We start from the raw sequence: 14,196 nt of genomic DNA, 5'->3' as shown, positions 1-14,196 counted from the left end.
TTTGCGTGGCCTCCTGGTCCACTTCCCAAGTTACTCGACTACAGCGCATTGTTTCACGGCTCATGCGCCTTTGTGGTCTCCCTCTGCTCGGGCTGCTAAAACCAAACACCGTAAACTGGATGATTTATCAACAAAGCTTGATTCCTCACAGTTCTGGAGGCTGGAAGTCCGAGAACACAGTCAGGTCCTGGTGAGGGCCTCCTCCTGGGGGCAGCCTGCTGATTTTACACAGCGTCCTCGCGTGGAGGAAGGGGCAAGGGAGCCTGCTCCCTGGGGTCCCTTTTCTAAGGGAACTGATCCCATTCATAAGGGCTCCACCTTTATGACCTGATTATTCCACAAATACTCCCTCCTAATACGGTCACCCTGGAGGTGAGAATGTCAACGTATGAATTTTGGGGATACACGAATATTTCCCAAACCATTTGGGGAATCGCTGCTCTCCATCGAGTCTGTGTATGAGTGCAGTTCTCCTGGCATAGCCCCAGCACGTGCACATACGTGCACACACACACACACATGTGCACACACACACAGAGTCATGGAGAGGAAGAAGGAAGAAGAAAGAAGGAAGGAGAGTTGGGGATTCTTCGAGGAAGCCTGTTTCCTGTGGTCGTAGATGTAGCTAAGGGCGGCTCCCAGTTTCCTGCGTCAAGATGTAATCTCTGGAATGACTCTGGAAATGAATGCTATCATGATGTGAGTCACGAGTCCACAAGTATTTCTCAAACAACTATTTTGCAGGAGGCAATTTTGTCAGCATCAGTAATGCGGCAGGGAACAAACAACACACCCTTCGAAAAGTTAGAGTCAGTAACTGTATGAACAAATAAATGCATATAACTGCTTTGCAAGTGTAATTGGGTGGGTGTGGTAGCGAGGGCTACGAAGTGGCTGAGCAGAGAAGCCAGTGTGGGGCAACCTGGGGCAGGCTCCATCTTCTGAGATGACCCCATTTTGCTGCACCATGGCCATCAGGATAAATAGTAATCACAAGCCGCTACTTACCACGTTCAGGTGCTGTACTGAGCCCTGAAGATCCAGCTGTTCATTTAACCACTCGCAGTTGGTTAAAGGCAGAGCTAGAACCAGAACCAAGTTCGTCTGCTTCTAAGACCCAGTCTCAAGAGCAAGCTCATTTCATTTCCCCAAGACCACACATGGCTTTTTCCTGGAGATTCGACACTGGGGTTAAGTGGTTTGTAATGTTAACAATATCTCCCTAACAATTTTGGCTACATTTTAGCTTTCACTTCATTCCTTCCCTGGTAGGTCTACCCTCCAGAGACCCTTCCCTTCCCCAATAACACACACAAAATCAATTATGTCGTATTAGCTGATGGCAATTGTGTTTAAACCTCACAAGGGAGAAAAGTATGACTTTATAAGTGGAGATTTTGTTTTTTTCATTCTATTCTCTCCCGGAGGTGGAGGAGGGATCTCAATACTTTTTCTGAATTTAGACATTGTTGTGAGTTTGGAGCCGAGTTGGCAGAGAGGATGGATACGCACCACACCTTATTTGTTTTCTGTGGAAGGGTCTCAGCTGTTTTCCCTCCCAAATTGAATTCGCTTACCCTTGAAGAATGACCCACGCAGAGAAATTTCCCAAACATCTGAAATCTGAGAATTTGCGTCTGGAATCCACGAGGCTCATGGTTTCCAGATGGAGAGACCGGAAGGAGAGGAGGTGGTGGCGGAGAGGAAGGAGGGTGGGAGGATAAAAGGCAGGGGGAAGCCTGAACTCTGGATCACTTCTGACAGCCTTGTGAGCCAGGCCAGGGCTCTCGTTTGCTCTGCTAAGTTTGCCATTTGACAATGCGCCAGGCCCGAAGGAATGCAGCGGTCTGCATGTCTTCATGAGGCTGTTCCTGTGATTGTTAGGAAGTAAGTCATCGTGAAATTGTCTTTTCTGAGGGCAGCGGCTGACCTCATAGCACAATATAAAAGCAAGCTTATGGCTTGGCTATCAAGAGGAGCATAAACACTCCAGATGGATTTTGTCACCATCCCAGAAATGGCAAAAGACAGACACTTCTAGAAATTGCGGCTTCTTTACACCACTAAGCCATATGCAACAGCGGACCCCAGGTGACCTAATTTTTCCTCTCCATGTCTTGTCCTTATGCCAGAGGTGGGGAAGGGGGCTTAACAGGAAACCTAGTTTTGAGTAAAGTAACAGGCAAGTATAGTTTGGTTATAAGTGCGCAAGGTATGATCTCGGAAGGAATGCCCTTGTTTGATCAGACAGGCCAGTATTTTCTAGGGAAAATAGATCAGAACCCACCTATTAGCAAATGGGAAATTGGTTTAAGTGCTGAGAAAATGCCCGTTTTTATTCTTAACTAGTGGTTTATCATGCCCTCCCCCTACAACCACCCCACTGATGTGTGTCCCCCCCCCCCCACTGCCAAGCCAAAGAGCAACCTTGCTCCTCTGTCATGGTTCTTTCCATTTGGAATAGTCTGAGTTTGATACCAGGATATAGCCATCCAACTGGGTCCAAAAGGCCCCAGAAGGCCAAATATGTGGGGAGAAACCAAATAGAGAAAAATTATTTCCTAATTATACCTGCAATCTCTGGATGTCCTCATAAAAATGGTCAGGCAGCAAACAGCCGCCTTCAAGCCAGAGAACCACACTTGGACTCGATGTTTTCAAGAGCCAAGTGAAGTATCCAAGCTCTTCTTAACCTGGTCTCCTGGCCTGGGAGGTGTAAATGTTTAACTACGCTCTGGCTTGGGGGAGAAAGCAAGCAGAGCTGAACACATTCTGTAATGGCGTAACTTCCACATTCTGTAATGGCGTATGAGGGGATACTGCCCGCTCCTCAAGCTGAGCGGTGCCCAGAGTTTATGAACTTCTTCAGAGTATGAGATGAATCTGGGGTCCAAGCCAGGCATTATAACGTTGGGAAAAGGTGGACAATTTTCCTCCCCGCTGCTCATCGTATTGCTGATTTTACTATTCAGAAGTGAAATGCGATTTAATCCCATCTGTGGTAAGGGTGTTACAAAATGTTGGGTGCAATGTAGCCATAAATAAGTAAAAGGAAGAGGGTGACAAAAAGAGGAAGGGAGGGAGGGAGTGAGGGAGGAAGAAAGGAAGGGAGGGAGGGAGGAAGGAAGGAAGGAAGGAAGGAAGGAAGGAAGGAAGGAAGGAAGGAAGGAAGGGGAAAAGTGTAGCAAATGACAAAACTCATCATTGCCACCAGCAAAAGATGGATAGGCAAGGAAAAATTCTTGCCTGTGTACCAAACGGAATGCAGCTAACTTAGACCATTTCTATATATAATCAATGTGGTGTGTGCTTTTACAATTATGCAGTGTTGACAGCAGTGCATCATGGGAGAGAGGATGGTTCCAGTCGCATGCTTCTGGATTTCTTTATCTTAGGGTCATCAGAGCAGGGCCAGGTTGCCACAAAGTGCTCAATGATCCGTGGGAAATGATTCATGTCTTCATTCCAGGGCTTAATATATGCATTACATCACTATTAGAAGCAAGCGACTCTGTGGTTGATGGCTCCAGCATGGATTAAGGTCAAAAGTGGCCCCGGAGACCGAATTCCCTAGAGAGGGCTTGCCACACAACTCCGTGTGTCCTTTGCTTCTGAGTTTTCTTCTCCTAGCAACGACTACTAAACACCAGCTTCCCAGGCTGGCATCAGGTCTACACAAGGGTTATTCTTCCTGCAGCAAAGAACTGGAGAAATACAAGGGAGAATCTGTTATTACAGGTTAAATTGTGTTACACCTAACTTGTGGTGAGGGTCCAGTTTCTTTTTATTATACTCCCAATTTTGTTGTAATGACTATTGCTTGAAATAAATGGGCAATTGACAGGGCCTTAGAGATAACAGGGATGCTTAAGTGATTTTTATAGTAGCAGTATTTGTTGTAAGAGAATCTGACCTGTACTCTGGTTATTGGTTTTATTCATCACATTGGAAGCTTGGCACTTCCATTGTTCATGCCATTGTATGCAAAGCACTGTAGCATGAAAGTCACTTGTAAAGCTACGAGAAAACCTCTCTAAACACAAGAGGCTCAAGGAACAATAAAACCTCAGGTAGGGGGATGCTTTTGTTTCGTTTTGTTTAGCTACAGGCTCTGGATGGTCAGAGGTTTATTGCTTTTCACCCCTAAAAGGTATTTGTTTTGTGTTGTTTTCTACCATTTGTGATAGAAACACTTCTAAAATGTTTGATATGCAAATTCTTGCCTTCTGAGCATCGTTTCTTCAGGTGTGACCCGCAGGGTCATCATTTTGAATATGGTTAAACTGTCCTATAACGCAACAATCCCCTTTAGGTGGTGAGCTGTGTGCGGAGCTGTTTTTGGCACGAATCGCTTTCCTAAAGACAGTGCTTTTGGAGCTCTTCGGTATACATAAAATTTTTTGTCCTCTCTATTGCTCTTTTTCCTTCTTGACCTGAGTTTTCTCTAGAAGTCTTCCTCACCCTTACATTTCATCTGCTGTAGGCTTGGAAATCCTCAAACATGTAGAATTGTGTGTGATGTAGGAATAGTTTCTGAGAAGGGGCTTGATGGGGAGATGTATGGACTTTCTCTTACGTATTTGCTTCATGGTATTTATTTCAACCAGGCAGAGCCTGATATGATCTTTCGAATGGGTCTAGCAGAGGGGCCAGATTTTTCCAGTTTCGGTCTCAATTACTCATATTCCATGCCCTTGTTTGGTTTCCTGTTATGGAAATAAGGCGAGGGGAAGCTCACAGGTGGCCGAGCCACAGGTAACTGAGTTGCTGCTGAGTCCCCGAACTGGCGTGAGGTTTGTGAGGCCAATGGTGCACTGTGGGCTGTGCCTATGATGGTGACCCCCAGGAAGTGGACTATAACATAGACAAGCTCCTTCTGCAGTCCCTTTCCAAGAATATGAAGCTAGCCCCATGTCAGGCTATGGCAGCCGTCTTCACAATGTTTACTTAAATGACAGACTCCATGTCAGAGTTGGTGACTTTGGGGATTCGAAGACTATGGCAGAAGCCATGGTTTTGCCTCTCCTGGTGATTTCATTATTTATGGCCTTGGAATAAAGGAGACACAGAAAATCTTGTAGTTCTCTCCCTCCGAAAGTGCAGTCGCAGGTCAGAAGAGGATTTCCCTGCCATCCTTACTATACCCAGTACTTTGTAGGTCGTACCAAGCAAGGCCTAACACAAAGGGCGAGTCCTCTGCCCCAGGGCCATGCTGTGTATGTTTAGTCACCAATCCAAGGTGGACCCCATGCCGCTGGGAAGGAGAGATCAAGAGCAGGGGTTGCAAGGCCTGTTAAGAGCCAGATTTAAATCCTGGCTTCCCGTTTCTGAGGATGTGACCTTGGGCAGAGTAGTTAACTCTCTAAATCTGTAACTGTGCAGTAAAATGGGAGATGGTAATATCAGTGCTCCGAGAATTCAGTGAGATAATGTGAAAAGCAACTAGGCCAGCGCCTGGCCCAGAGAAAGAACTCCCTAAATGGTAGCTAGAATTAACAAAAGGATTTAACCCTGGAGATCGCAGTATTTAAGTACAGATACGTACCCAGCGCAGCCAGTTGCTGACTTCGAGCTATCTTTTGGTTTTTTGCCTTTTCCTGTGACATTTTCTTCTCTGATTAAAATGGGCAGCCTGGCTTTGTGCTGGGTGTAGGTACCGACCAGGAGATATTCCAGACAGACTGCAATTTCTCCCTTTTAGGAGTATAAAGGAAATGGGGCCACCTGTAAGTTGGACCAGGAGAAGATCAATGAAACAAAATAGGGAGTTGTAGCTCTGAGGGGAAGACAATAAAATGTGAAAGGCCTGGGGCAATGGGATGTGGCCTTGAGATACTGGCACCAGGCAATAGGGAAGAAAACCTCCAAACACATTGTGGTTTGTTAAAACACTGAGACTCTGAGTGCCCCAGGGCTTGGCACCCCCCCACCCCCGCCCCCAGGCAGAAGTGGCCTCAGCCACACTGGGGAGGGAGGAAGGAGGGCCTGATGATTGCTCCAGGAGACAGAGAGTCTGCTGTCCGGGCTCTATCCGTGTGGCTCACTGGCTGACCTTCAGTGGCGGGCTCAGCTCATCTTGGAGAATTTCTCCGAAGTTCACACAGTCCCCGGCTAACTAACGAGGTCTGATGGAGACAGATTTGTTCGAAGGAAATTTAGAGCAGTGTTCCTAAACCGCGGCTCCTCCAGACATACCTGCTGGGTGGAGGGAAGGTCAGGGTGGGTTTTAAGCAGTGAATTTCAAGGCCTTAAGGCAGGACTTGGCGCCTTCTGGCTCACGCATCCATCTACTATCTTTGGGTTTTTGCATTTTCCCTCCGTGTATAGGACTGTTGGTTTCAGTGCAGCCTCTGGTCCTCTTGGGACAAATTGGACCGGAACTGCTTCATTGACAGCTCGATTCTATCTCTGTGTCAATCATCGCAAATGGGTAGCTCTAACGTTCCACCAAGATGATTTTGTTGGCCTACCTGTAATTTGCCCTACAAAGAGTTTTTATTTCTAGAAAATACAATAAAAAATAAAATCTGGTTAATCCAAATGGTAAAGCTTTAATGTTATTTGAAAACATCATTCAGGATCAAGTATTCTTTAGGTTATAATCTAACTTTTCTCAGAAATCTTAACCTAGGCAGAGACTGTTTTACTTTGAGGAGAAAACATCTCTCTAAATAACGATGACATTACGTGTGCTCGCGTGCCCCTCCCAGAGATCTCCTAAGTCGCTCAGAGACGTCAGGAGTAAGCGAGCGTCCTGCATCTAATAACCAAGCACCATCATCCCCAGCATTACCACAGCTAAGAGCGGAGGTCATCATGAATACTTACGCCTAGCAGGGTCCTGTGTTCACAACTCTCAGAGACAAATGGCATTTCCAGTAATAGTTTATTGATTTCCAAATGCACAGGGGTGCGGAGTCCAAACATCCTGGGATAGCGGTAAATCTCTCTTACAAAATAATTTACAGTATGAAAATGATATACTGAAACATTAACTCAAATGTGTAATTCCCTTGAAAGATCAAGTGTTCCCTTGTTTAATATGAAGGGTGAAAGGGGAAGGTGACTAAGGAGGGAATGTGACTGTGCACGGGAAAACAGGCAGAGGACAATGGGTTTGTCGGCTGTCCCCCCACCCCCATGCAGTGTGGCCTGTCACTGTACAAAGACTGGTCAGATTTGACTCCCATTAATGTCAATCTACTGTCCCCTCAAGGTCACATCAAGCCCAGCATGGGCTCTGTGGCATTTTGTGCACCAGCATGCCCACAAGTGTCTTAATTCGTTTTCCTTTTCCTGCTCTGGCACTTGCTCTGCTGTTTCGGGTGTGTTCTCAGTTCCCAACGCTACTGTTCTACCAGGCAGGTCCCCTGGGCCTCTGGGTCTCGGAATGGGCTGGGGTGGGGTCTTCAGAATGCTGCTGGGTAGAGGCAACAGTAACGAGATCTCAACTCTCCCCTATGGGCCTTCTTTCTCCCCTAAGGCTGGGCCGAGGTCATTCATAATGAGATTTGTGTTTTAAATAGAAAATTTCAGATGTGCTAGGCACAGAGTAAACATGCAACCGATGTTCTCATTACAAAGCATGTACTGAGCGGCCATTGTGTGAGTATGGAATTCGGGTATTGGCAAGGGAATATTTTCTAGGTGGGCGAGGGGATTTCCTATGCCCTGCCACAACCACAAGTCATAAACTCAGCAGCTGTGCCTTCAGGCCTGACCAAAGTTCCCAAACCCTTAGACACACTGGAGCAGGCCTGGGCAAGTCCCCTCAGGGCTGCCACGGTGGCTTAGGAGCTGACAACCTTCGCCAACGGGCTGCTCTCATAAGCACCCTGTAAGCAAGCACCGAGGCTCCGACTATCTGGGGACGCTTGTGATCAGGGCTGGCAGAAACCTCTGCAGGGGTAATGGCAACGAGCGGCTGCTCTGAATTCCCCTTAGTTCTTAAACTGCATGCGTGTGTGTGTATACACATATGCGTGCATATCGTGTGCGCACATACACACATCAGCTGTCAGCAGGAAAGTCCAGATTCACTGGACTCGGGAGTTAACACAGCCTCTCAGAGCACAGCACTGGCTGGGCTCAAATCTGAAGATTTCCTGTTCTGTAGGATTGCAGCACCAGACATTTTCGGATAAACTTAGAGAGCAGAACACCCTCTGCTTTTATTATTTCTGAGAACTTCTATACTCTTGAAGGCCTAGAAACACTATTTATGGGGAATGGCACCAAAAAGGAAAGGCTGCCCCAGCTCCTGGGGGCAAGCTCAAGTTAGCAATGTATACTTCATATACCTGCTAAGGTGGAAGAGGGAGGCCACCTCGATGCCATTTCTGAGCCCAAACGGTAGCCATGAAATGTAACTTTGAAAACGAATCCATAAGGTGGGACAGTCAGACTGCAGTGGGGGAACCGGAAGCCTTTTCCTTCCTCCGGACTGTAGATGTACCACGGACCACCATGAAGTGAGGGAGAGCTCCAGCATTTCCTAGCTGTGTCACTCAAGGCAAGGGGCTCTATTACTCCACATCTGTTCTATCATCTAACAAATGGGGGCCAAATACAGGGCCCAGCTCACAGCTGGTCCTCAATACAGGTCATTTCCCCTCCTGGGCTGTCAGAGCTGAGACTCCTAAGAGAACTTCTTGGAATTGCCCTGCATTTCTTGACACCAAATCAAAGGACAAACCCACTCTCAGCCTCCAGAGAACCCAGATTTGGAAAGCAGCCAGGGATTGCTGTGAGGACCCAATTCATTCTGGAGACATTCATTACCTGCCGCCCTTGATGACTTCTCCCCGGGGACTTCTGCAAACCTGGAGCCTGCAGCTGGTGAGCTTCCGAGCTCTCTTACTTTTACTGACCTGGCAGGAGGGAAGCCGCATCCTGCTGGCACTTAGGGCCGAGCAGCGCGCTCCAGCTCTGGGGGAAGCTGGTGCCACGGCAGGAAGCACCCCGGTTCTTACACCGCTAAATGCTGCTGGCGGGGACTCAGGAGCCGGGGCAGAAGCTGCTGTGCCGTGTTTAATGCTTCCCTGGTTAAAGTTTTATCAGGTGCTGGAGACAGCAGGAGCCCATAAAGCAAATCTGAAATCTTAAGTAAAAGCAAAAGTGCTTTCCTTGAGGATCACAGAGATATGATAATATATTGAGACAAGCTGGCATGTATTTTTAGATTTCTGTTCATATCCACTGCATAAATGCCTGGGTTTCCCAAATACTGATTTTAAGTAATAACATACAATCAGGAAGGGAGGAGCCAATGGTCTGTCCATTGTGAAGATAAGGCTGCTATTTGGAGATTAAACAATAATTATTGGGGAAAGACAAACACAAGCATCCAGATCCTAAAGTCTTCTTCATCTTCTGGCTTTTAAACTCTTATAAGAGTGGCCCCTGGTCCTTCTTTATGGATAGTTCTGTGGGATATGGTTGGGGGTTGTAACTAGTGGTATGCCAAATTCTCCAGTCTTTGCAGGCAGATAGGTAAAGCACCGAGAAACAGTCTGAGCCATTTGTTGGCCACCAGTTTGAGAGAAAAATACTTTTTTTTTTTTTTAAATAGCCCAAAGCACTCTCAGTCCTAACATCCTAACATATTTAGAGAGCTAAGATAATCTTAACCCAGAAGCATATACACCTGGTAGCTTCCTGGCCTCAAAGAATTTTATAGCACGCACAGGACTGAACAATGACATAGACAGGGTTCCTAAAGTACTGTTTCTGCCTCAGAACCATCCTGCATGCACGCACACACCCGCTGGCCCTAACGCTCTGAGATGGGTACACAGGTCACAGGCAGGCGGGCAGCAGGAGAGGGGCTTCTCCCCGTGAGGGCGACTAAGGGTCTAGGCCCTGGTCAGCTGCGTGGATACAGTAGCGATTGTACTTCTCGGAAGTGAACACCAAAATACCACTAAAGGCAGAGGACAGGGAACATGTACCCCACTTGCAAATAAGAATTCCCTGTGAAGTGTCCCATTTTATCTTAACTGTGTGTATGAACACTCTATTTCATAATGTAGCTGTTTTATCTAAAAATAAGGTCATCCCTCGACTACAAACCATTTCAGTAAAACTGATGTTTCAGAAAATGCAGGCTCTTTAACTGGCAGGTTGGTGTTCCCTGGTAATAGCTGCTTACCTGGGAGGAGAAAACTTGGTTGTAAGGAAATGTGACTTGGCAAGGGGGAAAGGCTGGAAGCCAAACCGTGGTGCATCTCTGCTCATGGTACTTGAGAGGGGAGAGCCTGAGTGTGGGGGTGGGGCTGAAGGCCTGTGTCGGGGTGCCATGGGAAGAAGGGTTCCAGCTGGAGGGAAAGGACGGTATACCTGTTGGGAGATGGGGCTTGATTCAGCACACCAGAGTGACGAGAACTCTCCCTACGCTGCATTTAAGCCAAATGAGGCCAAGGGGGCTGGAGCGGGGGTGACAAAAACCTACACTGAAAATTCTCACTTGGTAATACACATCCCAGCCTTCATGTTGTGACAAGACCCAGAAAACTGGCAGAATTCACCCAAATAATTCAGGTTCCGTCAGATCCTTTAGTGACTATTTTGGAAACTCAGGCAATTTGAGTTCAGAAATACTGATTTCAACTTTTAATCAGATCTCTTTGGTCCTTTTTTTTTTTTAAAGTCATTTCCTTTCTACCTCTTCAATCATTTTTTTCATTTCCACAGCACTGAATTATGGATCTGAAGTGCTGGATAACCTCATGTACTAAAAATATCCCTGTATTTCGAACTTTTAACTCCTTCTCCAACCCCGTCTTCACGCCACCCATCTTACTTCATGGAGCCACATTTTCACAAATGTATAACTGGACTTTTAGAGACTATCTACAAGGCCCTACTGTGCCCCCCACTATTTCATGCTTCAATATAAATAAAGTGGGGTTTTAGTAGCAGGTAGGGAGACAATTCTGACTGCCCTTCAAGATTATTCCAGATCCTTCCAGATAAAGTGATGCTCTTTGGGTATACAATCTCACGGGGGCTGGCTTTCCTGAGTAAGTTCAAAGCAGCCATTGAGGGACTACCTGAAGGATGCTTCTTAATTAACTGTTCCTGGTTGATCATAGGGGCACTTTTTCTTGACCTACCACAACAAGAGAACGAAAAGCACAGTCAGTCACAATAAGATCGGTCATCCCTTGGAGAGATATGTGCCTGCTGTGGATCTGGGCATGGATCCGGTGGAAGTACGTTTGTTGCTGGGCAGCTTTCACAGAACGCAGAAGCCGCTACATACACGCCGTCACATACACACAGGGGGGAGGGATGAGTTTCCACGGGGGAGGGCAAGCCTTCATGTGTCCTCTTCTTCACTGGCACCGCTGCAGAGGAAAGGAGAACCAGGTGAGTTAAGACATCACAAGAAGGGGGCAGCTTAGTCTTCTGGCTGAAGACACAGGCTCTGTTCTCAGACCTACCCGGATCCCAGTCCTAACCCTACCACTGCTGGCCACGGGCAAGTGACTTAGCTTCTCTAAGTTCTGGTTTCTTTATTTGACTACAGGGATAACTTTGATAATAAGATCTACTTCCTTGGGTTATTAGAGAATTAAATCAGAGGACACATGTCAAATGTACAATGCCTGGTACGTGGTAAGTGAATATCCATAAAAGCACAGGCGAGGATCATAAAGTTTTTAAGCTTACTTGACAAAATAAAGAGCTGGTAAAAATCAGGAGTTTGACTTCCCCTTAGCCTTGAACTCTCTATTGTTAGGAGGGAAAAACAGGAGAAGCTACGGCTTGGCACTCCCAACAGAGGTTCTCACTTGGAATCAAGCCAAGATTTCAATTCCTGCCCAGGACAGCCACAGGGTTCAAATGTCACCTCTTTAGAGAAGGTCTTCTATCTAAGTAGGATTCCCTGGTTACTCTCCATTTTATTTCATTAATTGTCCTTGTCACATCCTATACATTGTTTGCTATTTACTCTCCCCTCTACCTCCAGCTAGAGAGTAAAAAAGGAGCAACACTGTTTATTAGCTCCAGCACTAGGATTAGTAGAGAAGTATTAGTGTTACTAGTAGAGAAGTGTTCAATAAATCGTTGTTTTCAAAATGGGAGTGAGATATCAAAACAACAGGAAGAGAGGGAATGAGGGAGCTGAAAGGAATAGTCAGTCACTACTGCCCAGACCAGGGTGTCCAAAATGTCAGTAATACTTCAGTGGCCAAAACGTGAGCTGAGTCCCAGAGGCACTGCCAGGACCTCGGGTGCCTAAGGTTAGAGCCTCCCTGGCTTGGTCCTAGGAGAGAGCACTGCTGATCCAGGGACTGGGGTGGGGAAAAGGCAGGCCCAAACAGGGACGGGCAGAAGCGAGCACACTGAAAAGGTCAAACGTACCGAACTTGCCCAGTTTCTCGTTCACTTCTAGAGGCCACTGTCCTTAAAAGAGTAAGAGCCAACTTGATCAAGTGCTAACTGTGTGTCAGGGACACTGAGCTAGGTGCTCCTCACCCAGTCTTTCTACCACTCCTCACCACGATCCCAGGACACAGGGACTGGTGGTGTTATTCCCACTTCGCAGATGAAGAGAGTAAAGCTGAGATAGAAAATTCTCAGTCACCAGTAAGGTCTGTGTCCTTAAAACTCAAGGATGAGTTCTGGCTGGATCAAGTCTGACGTAATCAAGTGAGGGTGTTTGGAAGGGAGGAAAAATCTCCTTCCTCTGGTAGGGACAGGACCTGGAGAAGAGGGAAGGCCTGGGGTGCATCAGCTCCCAGCTATGACCTAGAAATTTTTGATCTCACAAGGGACTATCTATGTCTATATAAATTCTGCTTTCTTGCATCCATTTGGGAGAGACTTTAAGGGAAAATATCTCAGGCAGCAGACTTGCAATACTTCTGCTAAGGGTGAGAACATTCCAAGACACGGAGCCTGAAATGAATGCCGGTGTACTCTAGGAGCCCAAAGAACCCACTCAGCAACCTTCACGATCCAACACTCTGCCCTACTTCCATTCCCTCTTCCTGCCTGCTGTCCAATCACACAATGAAGGGTGCATGCTGGGAAGGACTGGACAGTGGACTGTCATTAAAAAAGCAGTGTTTGGTGGCATCTGTCCCAAAAGGAACAAAGGGTCTTTTATAAAAGTGTCTCACTAGAGTCAAGGCACAGTTGGAACTGGCGCCATATTCTCCCCTTTGGTATTATATCCAAAGCAAGCTCTTATTGTTCTCTTGTCAATTTTCCTTCAAATACGAGAGGTCTAGCATGATGACTGTGCCCTTTCCTTAAGCTGCCGTTCACTTCTTAGCATTCTTGAGATGCATAGTTTAAAGAGTTCATGAACCTACTTAAATTGTACACAAAATTTTGTCTGTGTGTTCCTTTGTTTGAGAAAGGCCACAATTTTCATCATATTCTCAAAAAGGTCAACAACCCTTCCCCCCAAACTGCGTTTAACAAAATTGAGAATAAATTAAGTGCTTTCCTAGTTGCCAGGTTCTTTACTCTCAGACTTGTAGAGTTGGCTTGGGGAAAAGATCAGAAGTCCTGACTGATAAAATCTTTTCTCATGACCCTCAAAGAGATCTGTTCTTGAGTCTGATATAGTTCATCTCACAGTTCAAAAGTTTGAGATCTTGGGATTCTGGCGTATCTGATTCTTTCATTTGCTAAACATTTACTGACTGTCTACTAGGTGCTAGGCATGATGTAGGCACAACAATGAATGATAGACATAGTAACTGCCCCCACAGACTTTACAGCCTAGTAAGGGGGGGGGAGGAGGGAGAGGGGAGGGGGAAGGGGGAGAGAGAGGGAAGGAGAGAGGAAGGAAGAGAGAAAGAGAAATGGGGAGGGAGAGAATTTTTTCCCACAATTAGCATCTTCAAATACAGCATATTCGCTTTCATAATTAACTAGCAAACTGTTTTTCACAATAATGAAGAAGAAAAAGGATCTTAAGTGAATGGATAACCCAGAACTTTGCTCACCCTGTGTGTGGTCTCTCCTGGAGGGTTACACAACACAATTAGTATGAGATAGCATCTCCTGAATGCTTCTTCACTTTGTATATAAGCTGGTCTGTGTTCATAAGATTTTATCTTAAATAGTCCATAAAAGTCTTTACTTTCTCCAAGGGAAGTAACACAGCCTTCTACCTCAGCTACTTGCCATCCTCCTCTGAAACAGCTACCGGCCACATTTAGATTTATAATTGGA

The 14,196-nt window shown here is 46.3% G+C and overlaps 1 protein-coding gene across 2 annotated transcripts in view; it reads right to left on the bottom strand.

Annotated features, from left to right (window-relative positions):
• Positions 1-6,867: 6,867 nt before the first annotated feature.
• The window catches only part of TRIM44 (TRIM family member 44), a 108,695-nt gene continuing 101,366 nt past the window's right edge, over positions 6,868-14,196 (bottom strand). The window contains exon 6 of one of the 2 annotated variants that reach the window (XM_045808499.2): positions 6,868-11,348. In XM_045808499.2, the coding sequence (XP_045664455.2) occupies positions 11,140-11,348 (209 nt within the window). In that variant the 3' untranslated portion in view covers positions 6,868-11,139. The remainder of the gene's footprint in view (positions 11,349-14,196) is intronic. The other variant, XM_045808500.2, reaches the window with a different exon arrangement.

The sequence above is a fragment of the Ursus americanus genome, chromosome 24 (assembly GCF_024610735.1).
Source record: "Ursus americanus isolate L20-20 chromosome 24, mUrsAme1.1.p, whole genome shotgun sequence".
Lineage (NCBI taxonomy): Eukaryota > Metazoa > Chordata > Mammalia > Carnivora > Ursidae > Ursus > Ursus americanus.
The sequence above is the reverse complement of the archived record's forward strand: the minus strand, read 5'-3'. Positions and strand labels throughout refer to the sequence as shown.